Here is a 16,111-nt window from a genome sequence, read left to right as displayed (position 1 = left end):
GGAAATGCAAATCAAAATCACAATGAGACATCATCTCACACCTGTCAGAATGGCCGTCATCAAAAAGAACACAAATAACAAATGTTGGCAAGGATGTGGAGAAAAGGGAACCCTTGTACACTGTTGATGGCAATGCAAATTGGTGCAGCCACTATGGAAAACAATACCCTCATATCTTTTAAATTAGAATATCCAGGATGGGACCCAGGCACTAGTATTCTTTGAAATTATTCAGGTAATTCCAACATGCAGTCAAGGTTAAGAACCACTGCATTAAGTATGAGTGAATAAAAAGTCACTAAATGTGAGAAAGTGCCACATGTTTTCCCATCACTTCTGTGTCCCCTGCGGTCCTTTATTTTTATATTTTAAGTCTCTAGCATCTGGGAATTAAAGGGCTAATGTGAAGCTATTATAAATCATACTTTGAGAATTGTAAAAGCTGTATGACAATTACACAGCATGTTCTTAATATGAGTGACAATTATTATTGAGACATTCTTAGCATGGTGTTTGAAAATTCCTGCTGAAAATTTTGGAGTTTTTAAATTCTAAAATGATAGAAAGCCAGAGGCTTCTAGAAAAATATGTGAATCAAGGGGAAACTTCTGTGATTCTGGGCCAAAAGTGAACTTTTTATTTTGAAATAATTATAGATTCACAGGAGGTTGTAAAAATAGAGTCCTGTACACCCTTAACCAGCTGCCCCAAATGGTGACATGTGATGGAACCAGACGTATCAAACCAGAAACTGACACTGTATTACTGTTAATTAGACTGTAGACCTTACTCAGTTTTCACCATTTTTAAAACCTGCATCTATCTGTGCATGTGTAGAGTTCAGTGCAATTCTAACCCATGTATAGATTTGTGTAAAGGCTACAGAACTGTCCATCACCAAACCAAAACGCCCTCCTGCTATCTCTTTTGTATTTGCATCCACTCTCTATCCCACACCCAGTCCCTGTCACCTGGAAGCCAGTAATCTGCTCTTCATGTCTATAGTTATGAGGATGTTATATACATGGAATCATATAGCCATTTGAGGTTAATTCTTTTCACTAAGCAAAATGTCTTCAAGGACCATCAGGCTATTGCAGTTATCAACAGTTGATTCCCTTTTATCGCGGAACAGTATTGCATCGTATGGATGTATCAGTTTGTTCAGCAATGTACCACTGGAGGGCATCTGGGTCACTTCCAGTATTCTGGTATTATGAATAAAGCTGCTATAAACATTCAGGTACAGGTTTTTCTGTACATAGTTTTCATTTTTCTTAAATAAACGCCCAAAAGGAAGACCGCTGGTTAACATGGTAAGTGTATGTTCAATTTCGTAGGGAACTATCCAACTAATTGAGAGAGTGGCTGCACTATTCTCCATTCCCACCAGCAATGTGGGAGAGATCCAGTTCCTCTTCATCTTCCGTAGTATTTGCTATTATCATTATTTTTTTAATTTGGGGAAAAAAAACTGAATGATGTAAAAAGATCAGCAGGTTGTGAAGCTTCCAATATATGATCTCCCTTTTAATGGCGTGTGAAAATAGTATCAATTAGTTATGGAAGTCTTAAATTCTTGGGGTTCTGAAGCCACTCAGTCCATTGATTATTCTGCTCTCTCCTTTTGTACACAGATACCTCGGGATCTCACAGAGCCTGTTGCACATAAATAAAACTTACTTGCCTTAATAAGGACCTCATTATTTTTTTTTTAAATGTATTTATTTTTCTTAGGGGAGGGAGGTAATTAGGTTTATCTCTTTACTTAGTTTTAGAGGAGGTACTGGGGATTGAACCTAGGACCTTGTACACACTAAGCATGCACTCTACCACTTGAGCTATACCCTCCCCCAGGACCTCATCACTTTTAATTGTACTCTTAATTGTAACGGTGCTGATCTTGGATCTGTTTTAGCCTTCTTTTCTAGGAAGGAAGCCCTTCCCAAAAGAATTCTTTATATTTTAGAGTTGCTACTTGAGTCACGATATTCCTTCTGCACTATCACTTGTATTCTGAAAGAGTCTTCATTGTTTCAGATTTTTTAAAACTCTGAATTTCAAATACTCTTAGCTGACTACATAGTTAAGTCTGTTTATAGAGGTTGAGCATACCATTTTAGAATATATCAAATTAATTTTTTATAGATACATTTTCTTCAAACAGAAAAATTTCAGTGAGTGGATGGCCCTACTTTTATATACTACCTCATAATCACGATTCTACTTAATTTGATTAATTCTGTTTGGGAGTTATGGTAAAGAAAAACTTGAGCTATAGAGTCGAAGGACTAGATACTTTCCTTAATTCGAAATTACACACAAAAATTTTTGATTACCCAACATAAAACAGACATTAAAAGAAAGAAATCATACTTTCTTTTACAATATACATAATAAAATGTAATAAAATGTTGGTAAATATTATCATGTGGAGATAATAATTCTGTGAGCCAGTCAAATTATATTGAACTTAAATTGCAAGGTCGGTTATCTGTATTAAATCCATTATCTATATATTTATTATCTCTAGTAGTAAACTTGTAGTTAGTTGCTTCCATCCAGTACCATCTGACTTTGTATCAAGGCTATGAAATAAGATATTTTAAAAATTACTACTGTAATTACTTAACATTTATAGATCTCTACAACAACAACAAAGATAGATCGTTCTGTATCATTTTTGAAGCTTACCTCTTTGTAGCACTTTTCTACAATTTCATAATTGGCATTACCCCACACTGTTATGTGTTCTCGTCTGTATTCCTTCACCAACTCTGAAACCTACATGTGAAAATTCAAAATTTTATGCATGTGCCTATTTGTAAATCCATCTACATGACTTCACTTAAAAAATGGATTACAGTTGACTACCTGCCGGTGCATAGTATAAAATTTTGGAAGGACTGATATATTAATTCAGATGGTTTTTTAAAAATATAAGAGGAAATTACTTTTTTACCATTATATGGCTTATCTAGTAGAACACAACTGTTTAGTAATTTAACATACACAAAGTACAAATGAAACAAGTTAAACTAGAACAAGTTAATCATATAAATGCCAGAACAGTTGGCTCATATGAGCTCACTTTTATCTGTGACTGAGACATGAGAAGTCACTCTGAAAATAGGCTTTCTGACAGTGATCTCAGCTACCAGGGCGGCATTTAAAACAATACTGATCCCCAAAGTATCACATTTCCTTGAACATTATCAGTCTATGCAGACACCTACTCTAGCCTTATTTAGTTTGTGAATACTAAACTAAATAAGGTGCAGCACACAGAGTAGGCAATGCCTTAGGTACCTTCTTAATCAGCAAATTGTTGTTGACTTTGATATCGATGTTAATAGGAGTGTTAGGAAAGGCCTCAAAAACTTCCTTCAGTAATGGAATTCGGTTATCTTTTCCTTCACACTGGCATGCTGAGAAAGCAAGATTTTTAAATGTATTTTTAACAGCTAGAACTCTTACTTTTTTGATGATTAGAAGAGTTACAGTATGCAGTCATAATAAGACATTTACAAAATGATGAAAAGTATAAAGAAGAAAAGAAAAATCATCTGAAATCCAACAACCTAGATATAACCATTGTGACCATTTGGTGTATTTCCTCTACTCTTTTTTCCCTATGCATAATTTAATACAGTTATAATATAGTGCACCTTCAGATTTTAAACTGATCTTTTTACATAAGTAAAAATAAATATTGAATGTTAATATATTAGATTTATAACTATGATTAATTTTTTTTCCATTAAATGTTTTGAGATAACTGTAGATTCACATGCAGTTATAAGAAATAATACAGGGATCCATGCAGCTTTTACCCAGATTCCCCAACAGTAAACTCTTGCAAAACTGTAGTATAGTATCCTAACCATGATATTGACTTTGAGATGATCTACTGATCTTTTCTACAATTATTATTTTAAAAGGCTTTAAAATATTCCACTGAGTAGCTACACAACAATTTATTCTAATTTAACCTTTCCCCTTGAAGGGTAGCACAGTTTGCCACTCTAAAATATGCTATTTTGGTAAGGATTATTTTGAAGTGAAGATAATTGAGAAGAAGCACATACAAGAAAAGCTCTTTGCCCTTCCCCCAGTTGCCTAAAAATGAGACTTAAACTGTACAAAAATTAATTGCCAACAACCCTAGACTTTTATCAGCACCAAAGGACTCTACATAACAAACTACAGACTAGCCTTTATCTTCCATTACTCCCCCATATATCTACCTTCCCACAATTTGCCAACCTAGACACCCCAAGTCTCTTTCTTTTGTCTTGTCACTGCTCTGAAAATTTCTTGGTTTTTGTTAAGTTGCTACATAAACTCAAGGTCTAGCCATGCTTTTGTGTTACTCATCCCTGAGTTTCTCCCATGAGACAAACATATTAATAAACTCCTGTTTTTCTCCTGTTAATCTCTCTTTGTTATAGAGTCCAGCTGAGATCCTAAAAGAGTAGAAGAAAAAAAATTTGTTCCTCCCCTAGCTCCTACTGGTGGGCACTAAGATTGTTTCTAAAGTTTTGCTATGATAGTATCATTGAATTTTTCAAAGACTGAGAAAAATACATTCAGGCAAGGGAAATATATGTTAATTCAGTAATGTACTGAAGAATTAAATCAGTGCCGTTATTCAAAGAAAACTGAGTCATGAAAAAATTAGAAGAGGATTCTAAATATTCTTTTTATTTCCTGAGGGTTATTTTCTTTATTCTTCCCTTGGTTCTTTCTGCCTCTAATCATTTATATGATACACTATATATACCATATAACTATTATAAAATTTCCCCTTCCACCTGAAACTTCACTTCCACTAATGTGTGAATAACAAAATGGCAAAAGATCCTTTATTTCATCCTTATTGTACAGCAAATCAAAACAAAGGAGCATATTAAAAAAGTAAATTATATCCATGCCAAAAAAATTTTTATAATAAAGGCTCATGTGAAAAGCAGCATGTGAATGGAGAAAGAAAAAAAGGAAAAATCTGTTACTGTTTTGCGTATTCTGTATTCTATTCTTATTGCCTTTTTACTAGTCCTTGAAATTCAGATGGGGCTCTGGATCATTCTGAGGGAACCCTCAATCATTGGCTTTGACTCTCTGGCCACAGAGAAAGCATATGACCTTTTAAACATAACAATATGGGCAACAGGAGAGGTTTCCCCAAATCCTCAGCTGAATGGATCACGTACTTTTGATGTTATCAGAGGTCCATCTTTATGTGAAGAAAGTGTGCCTAGGAACAAAGCTAACATAGATGAAAGCAAAACCAAAAAAACGGAGCTAAGAGAGAGAGCAATTATTGCTTGAGCAACTGGAGTAAGTTATGTCTGAAGGCATATAACCTCTAGGCTTTTTAGTTATGAGAATACATTCTTTTTAATAAACTTTTCTTGAACTATCTTGAGATGGATTTCTAGTACTTATAACTGAAAGAGTTTAGATTTATCAAAGACTACAGAATTGAACTATAAAATTAATTATATTAATATATAAAAAGTTAGCTATTATTTTTACCTACCCAGCATCCTTCTTTCCCTTGGAAAACTGCATCTCCTTCACTCCACATTGTTCTGATTGGGCTGTCAAAAACAGGACCCACTCCTCACTTACTCTTATGAATAGGGGTATGACCTCAGTCTGGCCAATCAAATAGTCTGTCTCTGTCCACAGTGAGTATTTCAAGATGGACACATGACCCAAACTGTGCCAATCATCATCTTTCTCTGGAACTTTTCCTTTCCCTGGGGTGTCAGCACAAGCAGGATGTGAATTTATAGTTGTCAGTGATCATGTTCCTGTCACATGGACAAACTCTGTCTACAGTAAAAGAGAATAAGACCCCAGAGAAGCAGAACTATGTATGGAATAAAGCAGAGTCCTTTTATTGTACACATGGATCCAATAATGTTTGATATTAGATCCACCACATCCTAGAGAGTTAATGATAAAATAAATGTCTTTTTTTCCCCCTTAAGCTAACGTAAACTGGTTTCTGTTACTTATAACCTAAAAAGTTTGAACATGATGTTCTAGTTCTGCACAGTCCAATATGGTAGCCACTGGCTGCAAAGGGCTATTGAAATTAAAATGAAATAAAATAAAAAATTCAGATAAATAACAAGGTCCTAATGTATTGCACAGGAAACAACATTCAATATCTTGTAATAACCTATTATGAAAAAGAATATATATATATATATATATATATATGACTGAATCACTATGCTGTATACCAGAAACTAACACAATGTTGTAAATCAACTACAATTAAAAAAAAAAATTCTACAGGGGAGGGTATAGCTCAAGTGGTAGAGTGCATGCAAAGCATGCACAAGGTCCTGGGTTCAATTCCCAGTACCTCCTCTACACATAAACAAACAAACAAACAAACAAACCTAATCACCACCCCCCCCCATAAAACAAAAACAAATTCTAGATAATAAATTCAGTTACTCAGGTGCACTAGCCACATTTCAAGAGCCCAATTGTCACATGTGGCTATTGGCTGTTGTATCAGACAGTGCAAAGTAGAATATTTCTATCATTACAAAAAGCTCTATTCAGACAATGGTATTCTAATTAAATAAAAATTGTTAGATTATTAAGTGTGGAAAAATTAATTTTGCAGTCAAAAACCCTGGGCAATACCTATTCACACCCAAGTAAGATGTAGGCAAGGATCAATTTGGAAAAAGGTCAAAGAGACAAAAGTAACTTTGGAGCAGCAAAATGGCACATCACAAAATAAGAATAAGATTGCATCAAATAGTAGGGGAATCAAGGAAATAAAAGTGCTAAGGAAAAAAAAATGTGTGTTAAGGGGATGTGAATATATTTCAATTAGAGGACTCAGCGAGCATAGAATGTAGAAAAAGAGTTGAAGAAAGAAGTTTGTCTCCAGTATTGTTTCAGGCAGAGAATAACCAGCTGGGAGACTCTACCAAAAGGGAAAGAGGATGATAATAGCAAACAAGAATGCCAGGCATGGAGCATGCCATAGGATGTGTTGGATGATGGAACAAGTGAAATGGCTCTAGAGCAGGCTGGGACTTGAAAACTGATCATTGTAGTCAACTCTAGATCATCTAAATTATGTATTTTCCATGAAAAAAAAAAAGCTGCTTTCAAGTAAGCAGGATAGTTACTAACAAACACTTCAGTTAACACATTTTTATGTTCCTTCTTTACATTTACTTTTTAACACAGCCTGTGGCACATCAGAGCACCTTTTAAAAGGAAACAGTTCTTCTCCAGTAAAGTTCTGAACCACAAAGAAAGAAAGAGGCCTGAAATTTGTATTCCTCTGACAGCTGATAGTCTTCCTCTTTCTTTCTCCAGTATTTACATAAAAGAAAGCAAGAGTTCCGAGCAGGGGAATAGGGTAGAGAAAAAACTGAACAACTTTCTGCATAATCTGAGTCAAGTTTTTACAGTGTTATTTATATTTAGTCTGTTTCAAATGCAGCAAGCTTCATATTTGAGGCATAGTCTTTAAGTTAATCATGCTCTGTGTTGAATACAAATCAATGAAAAGTTACTTATTGTTAGTTACTAAACTTGAGAGTACATGGCGCTGCTACTGCTATGGGATTTGAAGAGATTTTTCAGATGGAGAAGCAGTATGGAGCGGCTGAGTACTGGCCTGGTAAGGAGAAGGTCTAGTTCCAAATCCCAGCTCTGTTTACTTGTTGTATGACCTTAAGCTAATTTGCATCTTTAGGACCCAGTTTCCCTTCTATTACAGGAGGAGACAGGATTAGATGGTCTCAACCGTTTCTTCACATTCAAAAGATTCATGACTTTATGAGGGAAGCATAAAACCAGAAAAAAAATTAAAATGTATTTTTTTCTCAAAGTATCTTCCAATCTTTGTGAGGCTCTGGCTTTGCTCTACTAAGGGAAAAACAGGAAAAACTTCACTTATGATATTTTCTCAACCTTCACAAGTCCAGTCCATAGTTGGCACCAATATTGAATAGCTTTGCAAATATAATCCTACTAATTATAAGAATGAAAACAGTGTTTCCTCAAATCAGCAAAAGCTTAATGATACTTACTTGGAAGGCAAAGTCAAACAAACATCAGATAGAAACATCCCACAGAGATAGCTAATTTTTATTTGGTTGTCTAAAATTTCCCAATCAAGGAGAAATTATGCTGGCCAATTTTAAATTTAGTTCACAGAGCAGTTAAAGTTCTTTTTGAAAGTTAGTACAATAGAATAGATTCTTGACATTTAACCAATGCTTCAACTATACAAGTCATACCAAAGACCATAACATGAGTATCTTACAGTTTTACTGAGTTACATTTTTTTTTAAATTGAAGTACAGTCAGTTACAATGTGTCAATATCTGGTGTATAGCACAAAGTCCCAGTTATGCATATACACTGAGTTACATCTGAATCATTCAATACATGAAGCTGAGCTGTGATGGTGAGGGAGCTCAGCACCTGTATCTTGAGGTGGTGTATTTCGTATCCTAACATGCTCCATTCTAACATAACTAACACACTCGGTCAATGGACATGTTTCTTTGTGAGAAATGTTTCCTCAAAAGAAAAAAAAAACTTCTATGCAAGTGATTAAAAAAATGAAGATGATTAAGAAATGGATAGTTTATTTGAATAGTAGAATTCTCTTTAGTAATTAAAAATATGGAGGAGCTAAATGACACTGAATTTAAAAATTATAGAATCAGTAAGGATCTGAAAGGTGTCCCTTGAATTTCTTTCCACTTATTCTTTTTATTTACGATGAATGATCTACCAAAAGTTGTAGTAATATTCTAGAACTTGAAGCTTTAGAAGTGCAAAGTATCTCTAATAATATCTGGGTTTCCTATGATTAATATTCATGCTTAAATTAACTGTATGTTAATTTACATAGAATAAGCCAGTTAATTCTTTGGGCCTCACCATCTCAGAGTCAGACGACCATCAAGATTTCAGATTCGATATATATAACTGAATCACTTTGCTGTACACCAGACACTAACACAACATACTGTAAATCAACTATATTTCAATAGAAGAAAGAAAGAAAGAAAAAAAGAGAGAAAGAAAGAAAAATTTCAGATTTGTAGGCCTGAGAAAACAAGCTTTGAGGGCAATAAGCTGGAACTTATTATCACAAGAGAATATGTATGTATATCTAATTTTCAACATTAATGAATATACTTTAATGTAAATGTTTAAGCTGCAGACATTAATGATTACCTTTTTGAAATGAGACGTCCAGTTTGCCAAGGTAAGGTGGGAGTTCCTTTAAAAGATATGGTTGAAAAAAGTTAGCTCTCAAAAAAAAAAAGTATTCTAGTGTCCTACACTAAGATTTGCTTCTTTGAAAAATAAAAGAATGAAATGCTATAAACGTTTACATAGGGCACTCTAGCAGAACATCTCCAATTCCAAATTAGCCATATAATTACTTACTTTCATGTCCTACAAGAAAATAAATCTGTGCTATTTAATATGAACCATCTGTCAATAATAAATACACAAAGATTTCAGTAGACAAATGTCAAGAATACACAGTCCAAAGGAAAAAAAATGAAAAAGAAGACTAACAATCATAAAGAAAAATCTTTAAACTCACTAATAAGCAAATGCTGATTAAAATTTAATCTAGCAGATTAGGAACTCTTAGGTATAATTATAATGACCAATATGAGTATGGCAAAATGGGAATTCTTCTAGTATTAGATATTAGAAGTCTTCTAAATACTTTGAACAAGGAAGCTAGGCCCTTTTTCGCTCTCTCCCCTTTGGAGACGGCCCGCACTCTGTCTATGGAGTGTGTACCTACTTTTACTTTAAACTGAGCAACCAATTCCCATACCTCTTTCCTTGCCTTTCTCTTGCCTCACACTCTATGCAGTAAGTATCTCTCTAAATAAATCTACCTTTACTCAAAAAGAAAAGAAAAGAAAAAAAGCAAGCTAGTGATAGCAGCTTTCAATATAAATTAGGAAAGTATAATATTCCTAACTGCAGATGTTCAGGATGGTGTGGACGCCCGCTCTGCTCCCCAGGCACACTCACAAGTGGGGCCAAGTCAGAAGATACACACAACACTTAAGCACCACTAATCCTAGCTGGTGTCTCTCCCTCTGGGGAAATGGGAGCACTCCAGAGACCTGGCTCAACTTTATACCATCCCCATGGGACCGACTTACATCCCAACCCACGTCACAGTGGTGCCCAGTGAGCTGTCCCTAATCTTTCATCAGCTGAGATTCTAGTCATTTATTGTGCATCTATGACATACTAGGTACGTTGGAGGTGCCAAGAAATAAGGATGATTCAATCTACAAACTCTCCACTACAAGGCAGGAGATATCAAAAAAATATATATATATATATTCCTAATCATTTGTCCAATAATTTCCCTGTTGTCAGTTAATTTAGGCAAATAATTTTAAATATAGAGAAAATTTTATCTTTACAAAGCTTTATCTTCATGCCTATAGATGTTCAATGCAGTGTTATGTATAATTGTGAAAACTTAGAACTAATTCAAATACCCAACAATAGAGAAATGGTTAAAAATAACTATATATCCACTCAGTGGAATAACTGAAGTCATTTGAAATGTTTATGAAAAATCAGCATAGACTCTGAAAAGGCTAAATACTGTATGGTTCCAATTATACGACATTTTGGAAAAGGTAAAACTATGGTGAAAGTACAAAGACTAGTGACTGTCAGGAGTTGGGGGGGCAGGAAGGATGAAGAGGCAGAGCACAGAGGATTTTTAGGGCAGTGAAACTATGCTGTAGGACCTATTAGTGGATACATCTCATTATCATGTATGTCATGTCAAAACCCATAGACTGTACAACACTGAGAATAAATCCTGATGTGAGCTATGACCGTTGGGTGATGAGGATGTATCAGTGTAAGTGCATCAGCTGTAACAAATGTACCACTCAGGTGCAGGATGTTGATAGTGAGGGGAGCCTGTACCTATGTAGGGTCAGAAAGTATGTGGGAAACCCCTACACTTTCTGATCAATTTTTATGTGAACCTGTAGCTGCTCTAAAAAGCAAGTCTATTTAAAAAAGAAAAGGAAAAAATATGCACCATACCGTAATGTTAAAGTGCTTAAAAACGCAATATAAACAATATACAGTAAGAATACAATTATGTAAAAAAAAAAATTCAGAGTATACTTATAGATAGTATCCTGTTAACATAAGTTTTCTTTAGGTTATAGAATCAGGTATTATTTTTCCTTCCATTTATCAGTATTTACTATAATGAGCATGTAAACTACTAAAATCAGATTTTTAAAGGGTCCTTACCTATACTTGAAGACTAAAACTAATTCACATATCCATTCTAAATCAAATAAATTATAGAACACTTCAAAGAAGTCGAACTTCAGGAGTTTTACCTCTGAGGAATTTGGTAATTTTGTTTAAATATTTATCAAAATAAGTCACCACAAATGTATGTAATGAATACAAATCATCACTGGAAGTCAGAAGAGTTTTTAAAATTTCCTTTGACAGTCATTATTTAATCATTATGATTTATTTTTTGTTATTTCTTGAAGTACTACCTGATATTCACTGTTTTAAAAAATCTTACTGGCCCTAATGTCTACTGGTTGTTAGCCTGTCATGTGTTTTCACTTACACAGTACTTGAGATCAGAGATGTTTACATTGACCCCAGTTGATCTCTTTAGGTTCTCGTCGTGTGACACCACAACTTGCTCATCTTTCGTGATATGGCAGTCCAATTCCAGCATATCAGTTCCAATTGTAACTGCACTGAAGAAATACAAACCATAATGACATTCTGAAACTGAAGCAAACATTTAGGTTACATAGATATAGATGAAAAAGTTCAGAGTTACAAATCAAAATAGTAGAAAATTTCATAATACTAAAATTTCTCCTCAACACTATTACCTATTTTGAATAACTGATAAGAAAATATTCTAAGTGAACTTAGAATAAGAGATTCATGTTAGCTCCTTTTCATGACTAGCAATTGTTAATTCTGGCAACCCCATATAAATGAAAGAACACTGGACCAGAAGTTGAGATTTGGGCACCAGTTCCTGCTTCGCCACGAACCTGTCATGTAACTTTCTGTGAGTAAATGCCCTTCTCTGGGCCTACGTTTCCACATCTATAAAATAAAAAAGATTAAACAAGAAAAGGATGCCCACTTTTGCCACTTAAATTCAGCATAGGATTAGAAGTTCTAGCAAGGCAAATAAGCAAGAAAAAAAAAAATCCAGACTGGAAAAGAAGTAAAATTATCTCTGTTCACAGATAACATGATCTTATGTATAGAAATCATAAAAAAGATTCCGCAAACACTAAAACTGTCAAAAGTAGTAAACTCAGTGAAATCATACTATACAAAATAAACACACAAAAATCAGTTTTATTTTGATCTACTAAGAATGAAAATCTAAAAAGAAAATCATAAAACAATTCCATTTACTGTAGCATCAAAAATAATAAAAACCAAGGAATTAACTTAACCAAAGAGGTGAAAGATCTGTACAATGAAAACTATAAAATGTTGAAAGAAATTAAAGATATGAATGGAAAGACACTCCATGTTTATGAACTGGAACACTTAATATTGTGAAGATGTAAATACTACATTGATCTACAGAGTCAATGCAACTCCTATCAAAATTCTAATGATGTTTTTTACAGAAATAGAAAATCCATCCTAAAATTCAATGGAATCTCAAGGAACCTCAAATAGTCAAAATAGTCTTGAAAAAGAAGAACAAAGTTGGACGACTCACACTTTATAATTTCAAAACCACTACAGGGGGGAGGGTATAGCTCAGTGGTAGAGTGCTTGCCTAGCAGGCATGAGGTCCTGGGTTCAGTCCCCAGTACTGCCATTAAAATAAATTAAAAAATAAACCTAATTACCTCCTCCCACCCCCAAAACAACAACAACAACAACAAAAACTTACTACAGTGCTTCAGTAATCAAAACAATGTGGTACTGGCATAAAGACAGACATATGGACAAATAGAAGAAAAAGTCCAGAAATAAACCTTTGCATAGATGGCCAAGTGATTTTTGACAAGGATGCAAAGATTATTCAATAGGGAAAGGGCAGTCTTTTCAACAAATGGTGCTGGGAAAACTGGATATTCACATGTGAAATAATGAATTTGGATTCTTACTTAACATCATATCCAAAAATAAACTCAAAGTGGATCAAAGACCTAACTGTAAGACCTAACACGAAAAACTCTTAGATGAAAACATACAGAAAAGGTTTCATCACATTGAATTTGGCAATGATTTCTTGGATATGACACCAAAAGCACAAGCAACAAAATTAAAAATAGATATAATAAATTGGACTTCATCAAAATTAAAACTTTTGTGCATCAAAGGACATTATCAACAGAGTAGAAGGCAATCCACAGAATGGAAAAATATATTTGCAAATCACCTGATAAAGAATTAATATCCACAATATATTGGATAAGAACTCCTAAAACTCAGTAAGAAACAATCAGATTCAAAAATGTATAGACATTTTGACAGAAAAATGTGCCAAGAAGCACATAAAAAGATGCTCAACATCACTAGTCATTAGGAAAATGTAATAAAACCTACAATAAGATACTTTACTCCCATTAAGATGGCTATTATCAAAAAAAGAAGAAAAAGGAAAGAAGGAAGGAAGCAAGCAAGCAAAATTAGAAAAAGACATGTATTACTGGCCAGGATGTGAGGAAACTGAAGCCCTTGTACATTGCTGGTGGAAATGTAAAACAGTGCTGCCACGATGGAAAACAGCGATGATAACACTAGTTCTCCACACCTCCTCCCCACCTTGCACCTTACACTCCAAGCAGCCCCATGATCTCATAATACCTCCTCTGCCTGAAATATCTTTCATGGAAAAACAATACAGAATAAAATAACAGATACAAACTTGAACAGGCACTTCACAAATGAGAATTTCCAAGTGGCCAATGAGCGCAGGAAGAGCTGTTCAGCAACAAAATTCAACAGGAAAATGTAAATTAAACCCACGATGAGACAGCACTGCATACCCATCAGAATGGCTAAAATTAAAAGGACTGATAATAAATTAGCAAGAGAGTAGAGCACCTGGAACTCTCCTACACTGCTGGTGAGAACGTAAATGACACAATCTTTTGGAAAGTATAAATATGCACCCACCCTATGACCTAGCAATTTCACTTCAGCTAAGTATGTATCTGGCAGAGATAAATGCATTTGACCACATAAAAAACATGTACAAGATTATTTCACGCATCATGGACGAATCTTACAGATATAAATTCAAAGAAAGTTCTTTCACATCTCCACAGCTAGATCCTAAGTTCCTGGTGAGGAGGGGCCTGTGGCTACTCCCTATACTCTAATGTTCATGATGTTGGCCATATTGCAGGTATTCAACTCATTTCTAAATGAGCGGAATGAAGCCATACTTTGGTTACCAACGTCTATGAACATTTTAAATTTTAATTAATTATCATCTAGCTAGCACTTGAATGTTCATCAGTGATAATCCATAGCCATAGTAAGTATTATACTTCAAAGAATAAAACATTCACATGGAATGGCACTGTTGAGCATATCTAAATGAAAAAAAAAGTAGGGATTGTAAGACCCAGTGATGTAAAATAAAGTGTGTGTGTGTGTGTGTGTGTGTGTATATATATATATATATATATATATATATATATATATACACTTCATATAATAAATATACATATAAAGACTAGAAAGATATATGCCAAATCACTAAAGTAGTTACCTCTTATAAATGGTATTACTGGGAATGGAATTAAAGATTTGGGCAGGCCAATTTTTTTTTTTACTTTACATAGATTATTTGAATTATTTGAATTTTTAAGAATATAAACTTTCATAATGAAAAAAATTATGTCCATTATGAACATATTTTATCTAGAAGACATTATGAACATCAATTTATCCACCATCAACAGAATGAACTACAGCAGGACTTTAAGAAAAACTGAACATCCTTTTAAATACATAAGCACTTATAGTTGAAGACTAAGTACTCATGTGATGGTTGCTCAGTGCTCTGTGAGAGGAAAGGGGAGGATGTCACTGGAATCCTCTTCCTCTTCAATGCCGCCATCCTTCCCTTCTCTCTCACCCTCAGTACTAGGCAATATTTCTGACTCTTCCCCTCCCCCAATGTCTTACATCACTTTCCAGGAGATGAAGTGTAGTCTTCACTGGTTTGCCAGCTGTTCAGGTCCCCAGCATGAATGTCTCCTACAGGACCTGGTAGCCAAGGCAGTGCCAGGAAAATTACAGCCACTCCTGGAAGGTGTGGAGCAGCTGAGTGTGTCTGGAACAAACTAACCACCTTGTATCTTTGAGTGTCATATACATCTTTGGGATCAGTGGTTTTGAGGTTGGGCTGAGCAGCAACACAATGAATTTATCAAGCAGTTGGAGGTCAGTGAGTTAGACTTCGTGGCAAAGTTTTACCAAGTAGTGGCTGCTACAGCTGGTAAAGACTGATAGACATGAAAATCAAAGACGATAACTGCAGCTGATGGAGCCAAGGCCACAACTTTACTGTGAGAACTTCAAATGTACCACTTAAAAGTCTGGGGATAGGATCCTGATCAGCTGTCTAAACTCACAGACCAGTACTGGCCTGGTGATTTCAATGGGAACAGCATAACAACTGGACTCCTAGTGTAAATGTTTTCCATCTGAGCAAATCCAGACCAGCAGTTTGCTTCCTAGGTTACTTCTTTTCAAAAGATGTCAAACTTTCAAGAATTTAAAGGCTTCTCTTGCAACTATAACCAAAAGGAATCTACACATTATAACTCAAGCCTGCTGCTGGCCCATAGGCATGTGAAGTGGAGCCCTCCTACTCCAAAAACAAGAGAGAAGGGCAAAAAAAGGTTATGTTTTTATCATTTAGCTGGATTCAGACGGCTGGTTTCACCACCTTTGCCAGGTTCTGGCATAATTATGTGACATCCCAACTACTAGCCTTCCTAGTGATGATTTAGTAACATTACGAAAAAAAATTAGGAGAGGGAGATAATTAGTTACTCAT

General features: G+C 34.8%; 1 protein-coding gene and 1 pseudogene across 2 annotated transcripts in view; one reads left to right on the top strand and one right to left on the bottom strand.

Moving 5' to 3' along the window:
* The window catches only part of GDPD1 (glycerophosphodiester phosphodiesterase domain containing 1), a 40,669-nt gene that overhangs the window by 6,856 nt on the left and 17,702 nt on the right, over positions 1-16,111 (bottom strand). For both annotated transcript variants that reach the window (XR_012060165.1, XM_006218004.4), the window contains exons 3-6: positions 11,669-11,804; positions 9,244-9,289; positions 3,310-3,428; positions 2,695-2,784 (exon numbers count right to left, since the gene is read on the bottom strand). Coding sequence is in view for 1 of the 2 variants with exons in the window: in XM_006218004.4 (XP_006218066.1) it covers positions 2,695-2,784; positions 3,310-3,428; positions 9,244-9,289; positions 11,669-11,804 (391 nt within the window). In the remaining variant the exon portion in view is untranslated. The remainder of the gene's footprint in view (positions 1-2,694; positions 2,785-3,309; positions 3,429-9,243; positions 9,290-11,668; positions 11,805-16,111) is intronic.
* Positions 15,130-15,558, top strand: LOC102541193 (uncharacterized protein C14orf119 homolog; annotated as a pseudogene).

The sequence above is a fragment of the Vicugna pacos genome, chromosome 16, assembly GCF_048564905.1.
Source record: "Vicugna pacos chromosome 16, VicPac4, whole genome shotgun sequence".
Taxonomy (NCBI): domain Eukaryota; kingdom Metazoa; phylum Chordata; class Mammalia; order Artiodactyla; family Camelidae; genus Vicugna; species Vicugna pacos.
Note: the sequence above shows the minus strand (reverse complement) of the source record. Positions and strands in the feature narration are given on the sequence as shown.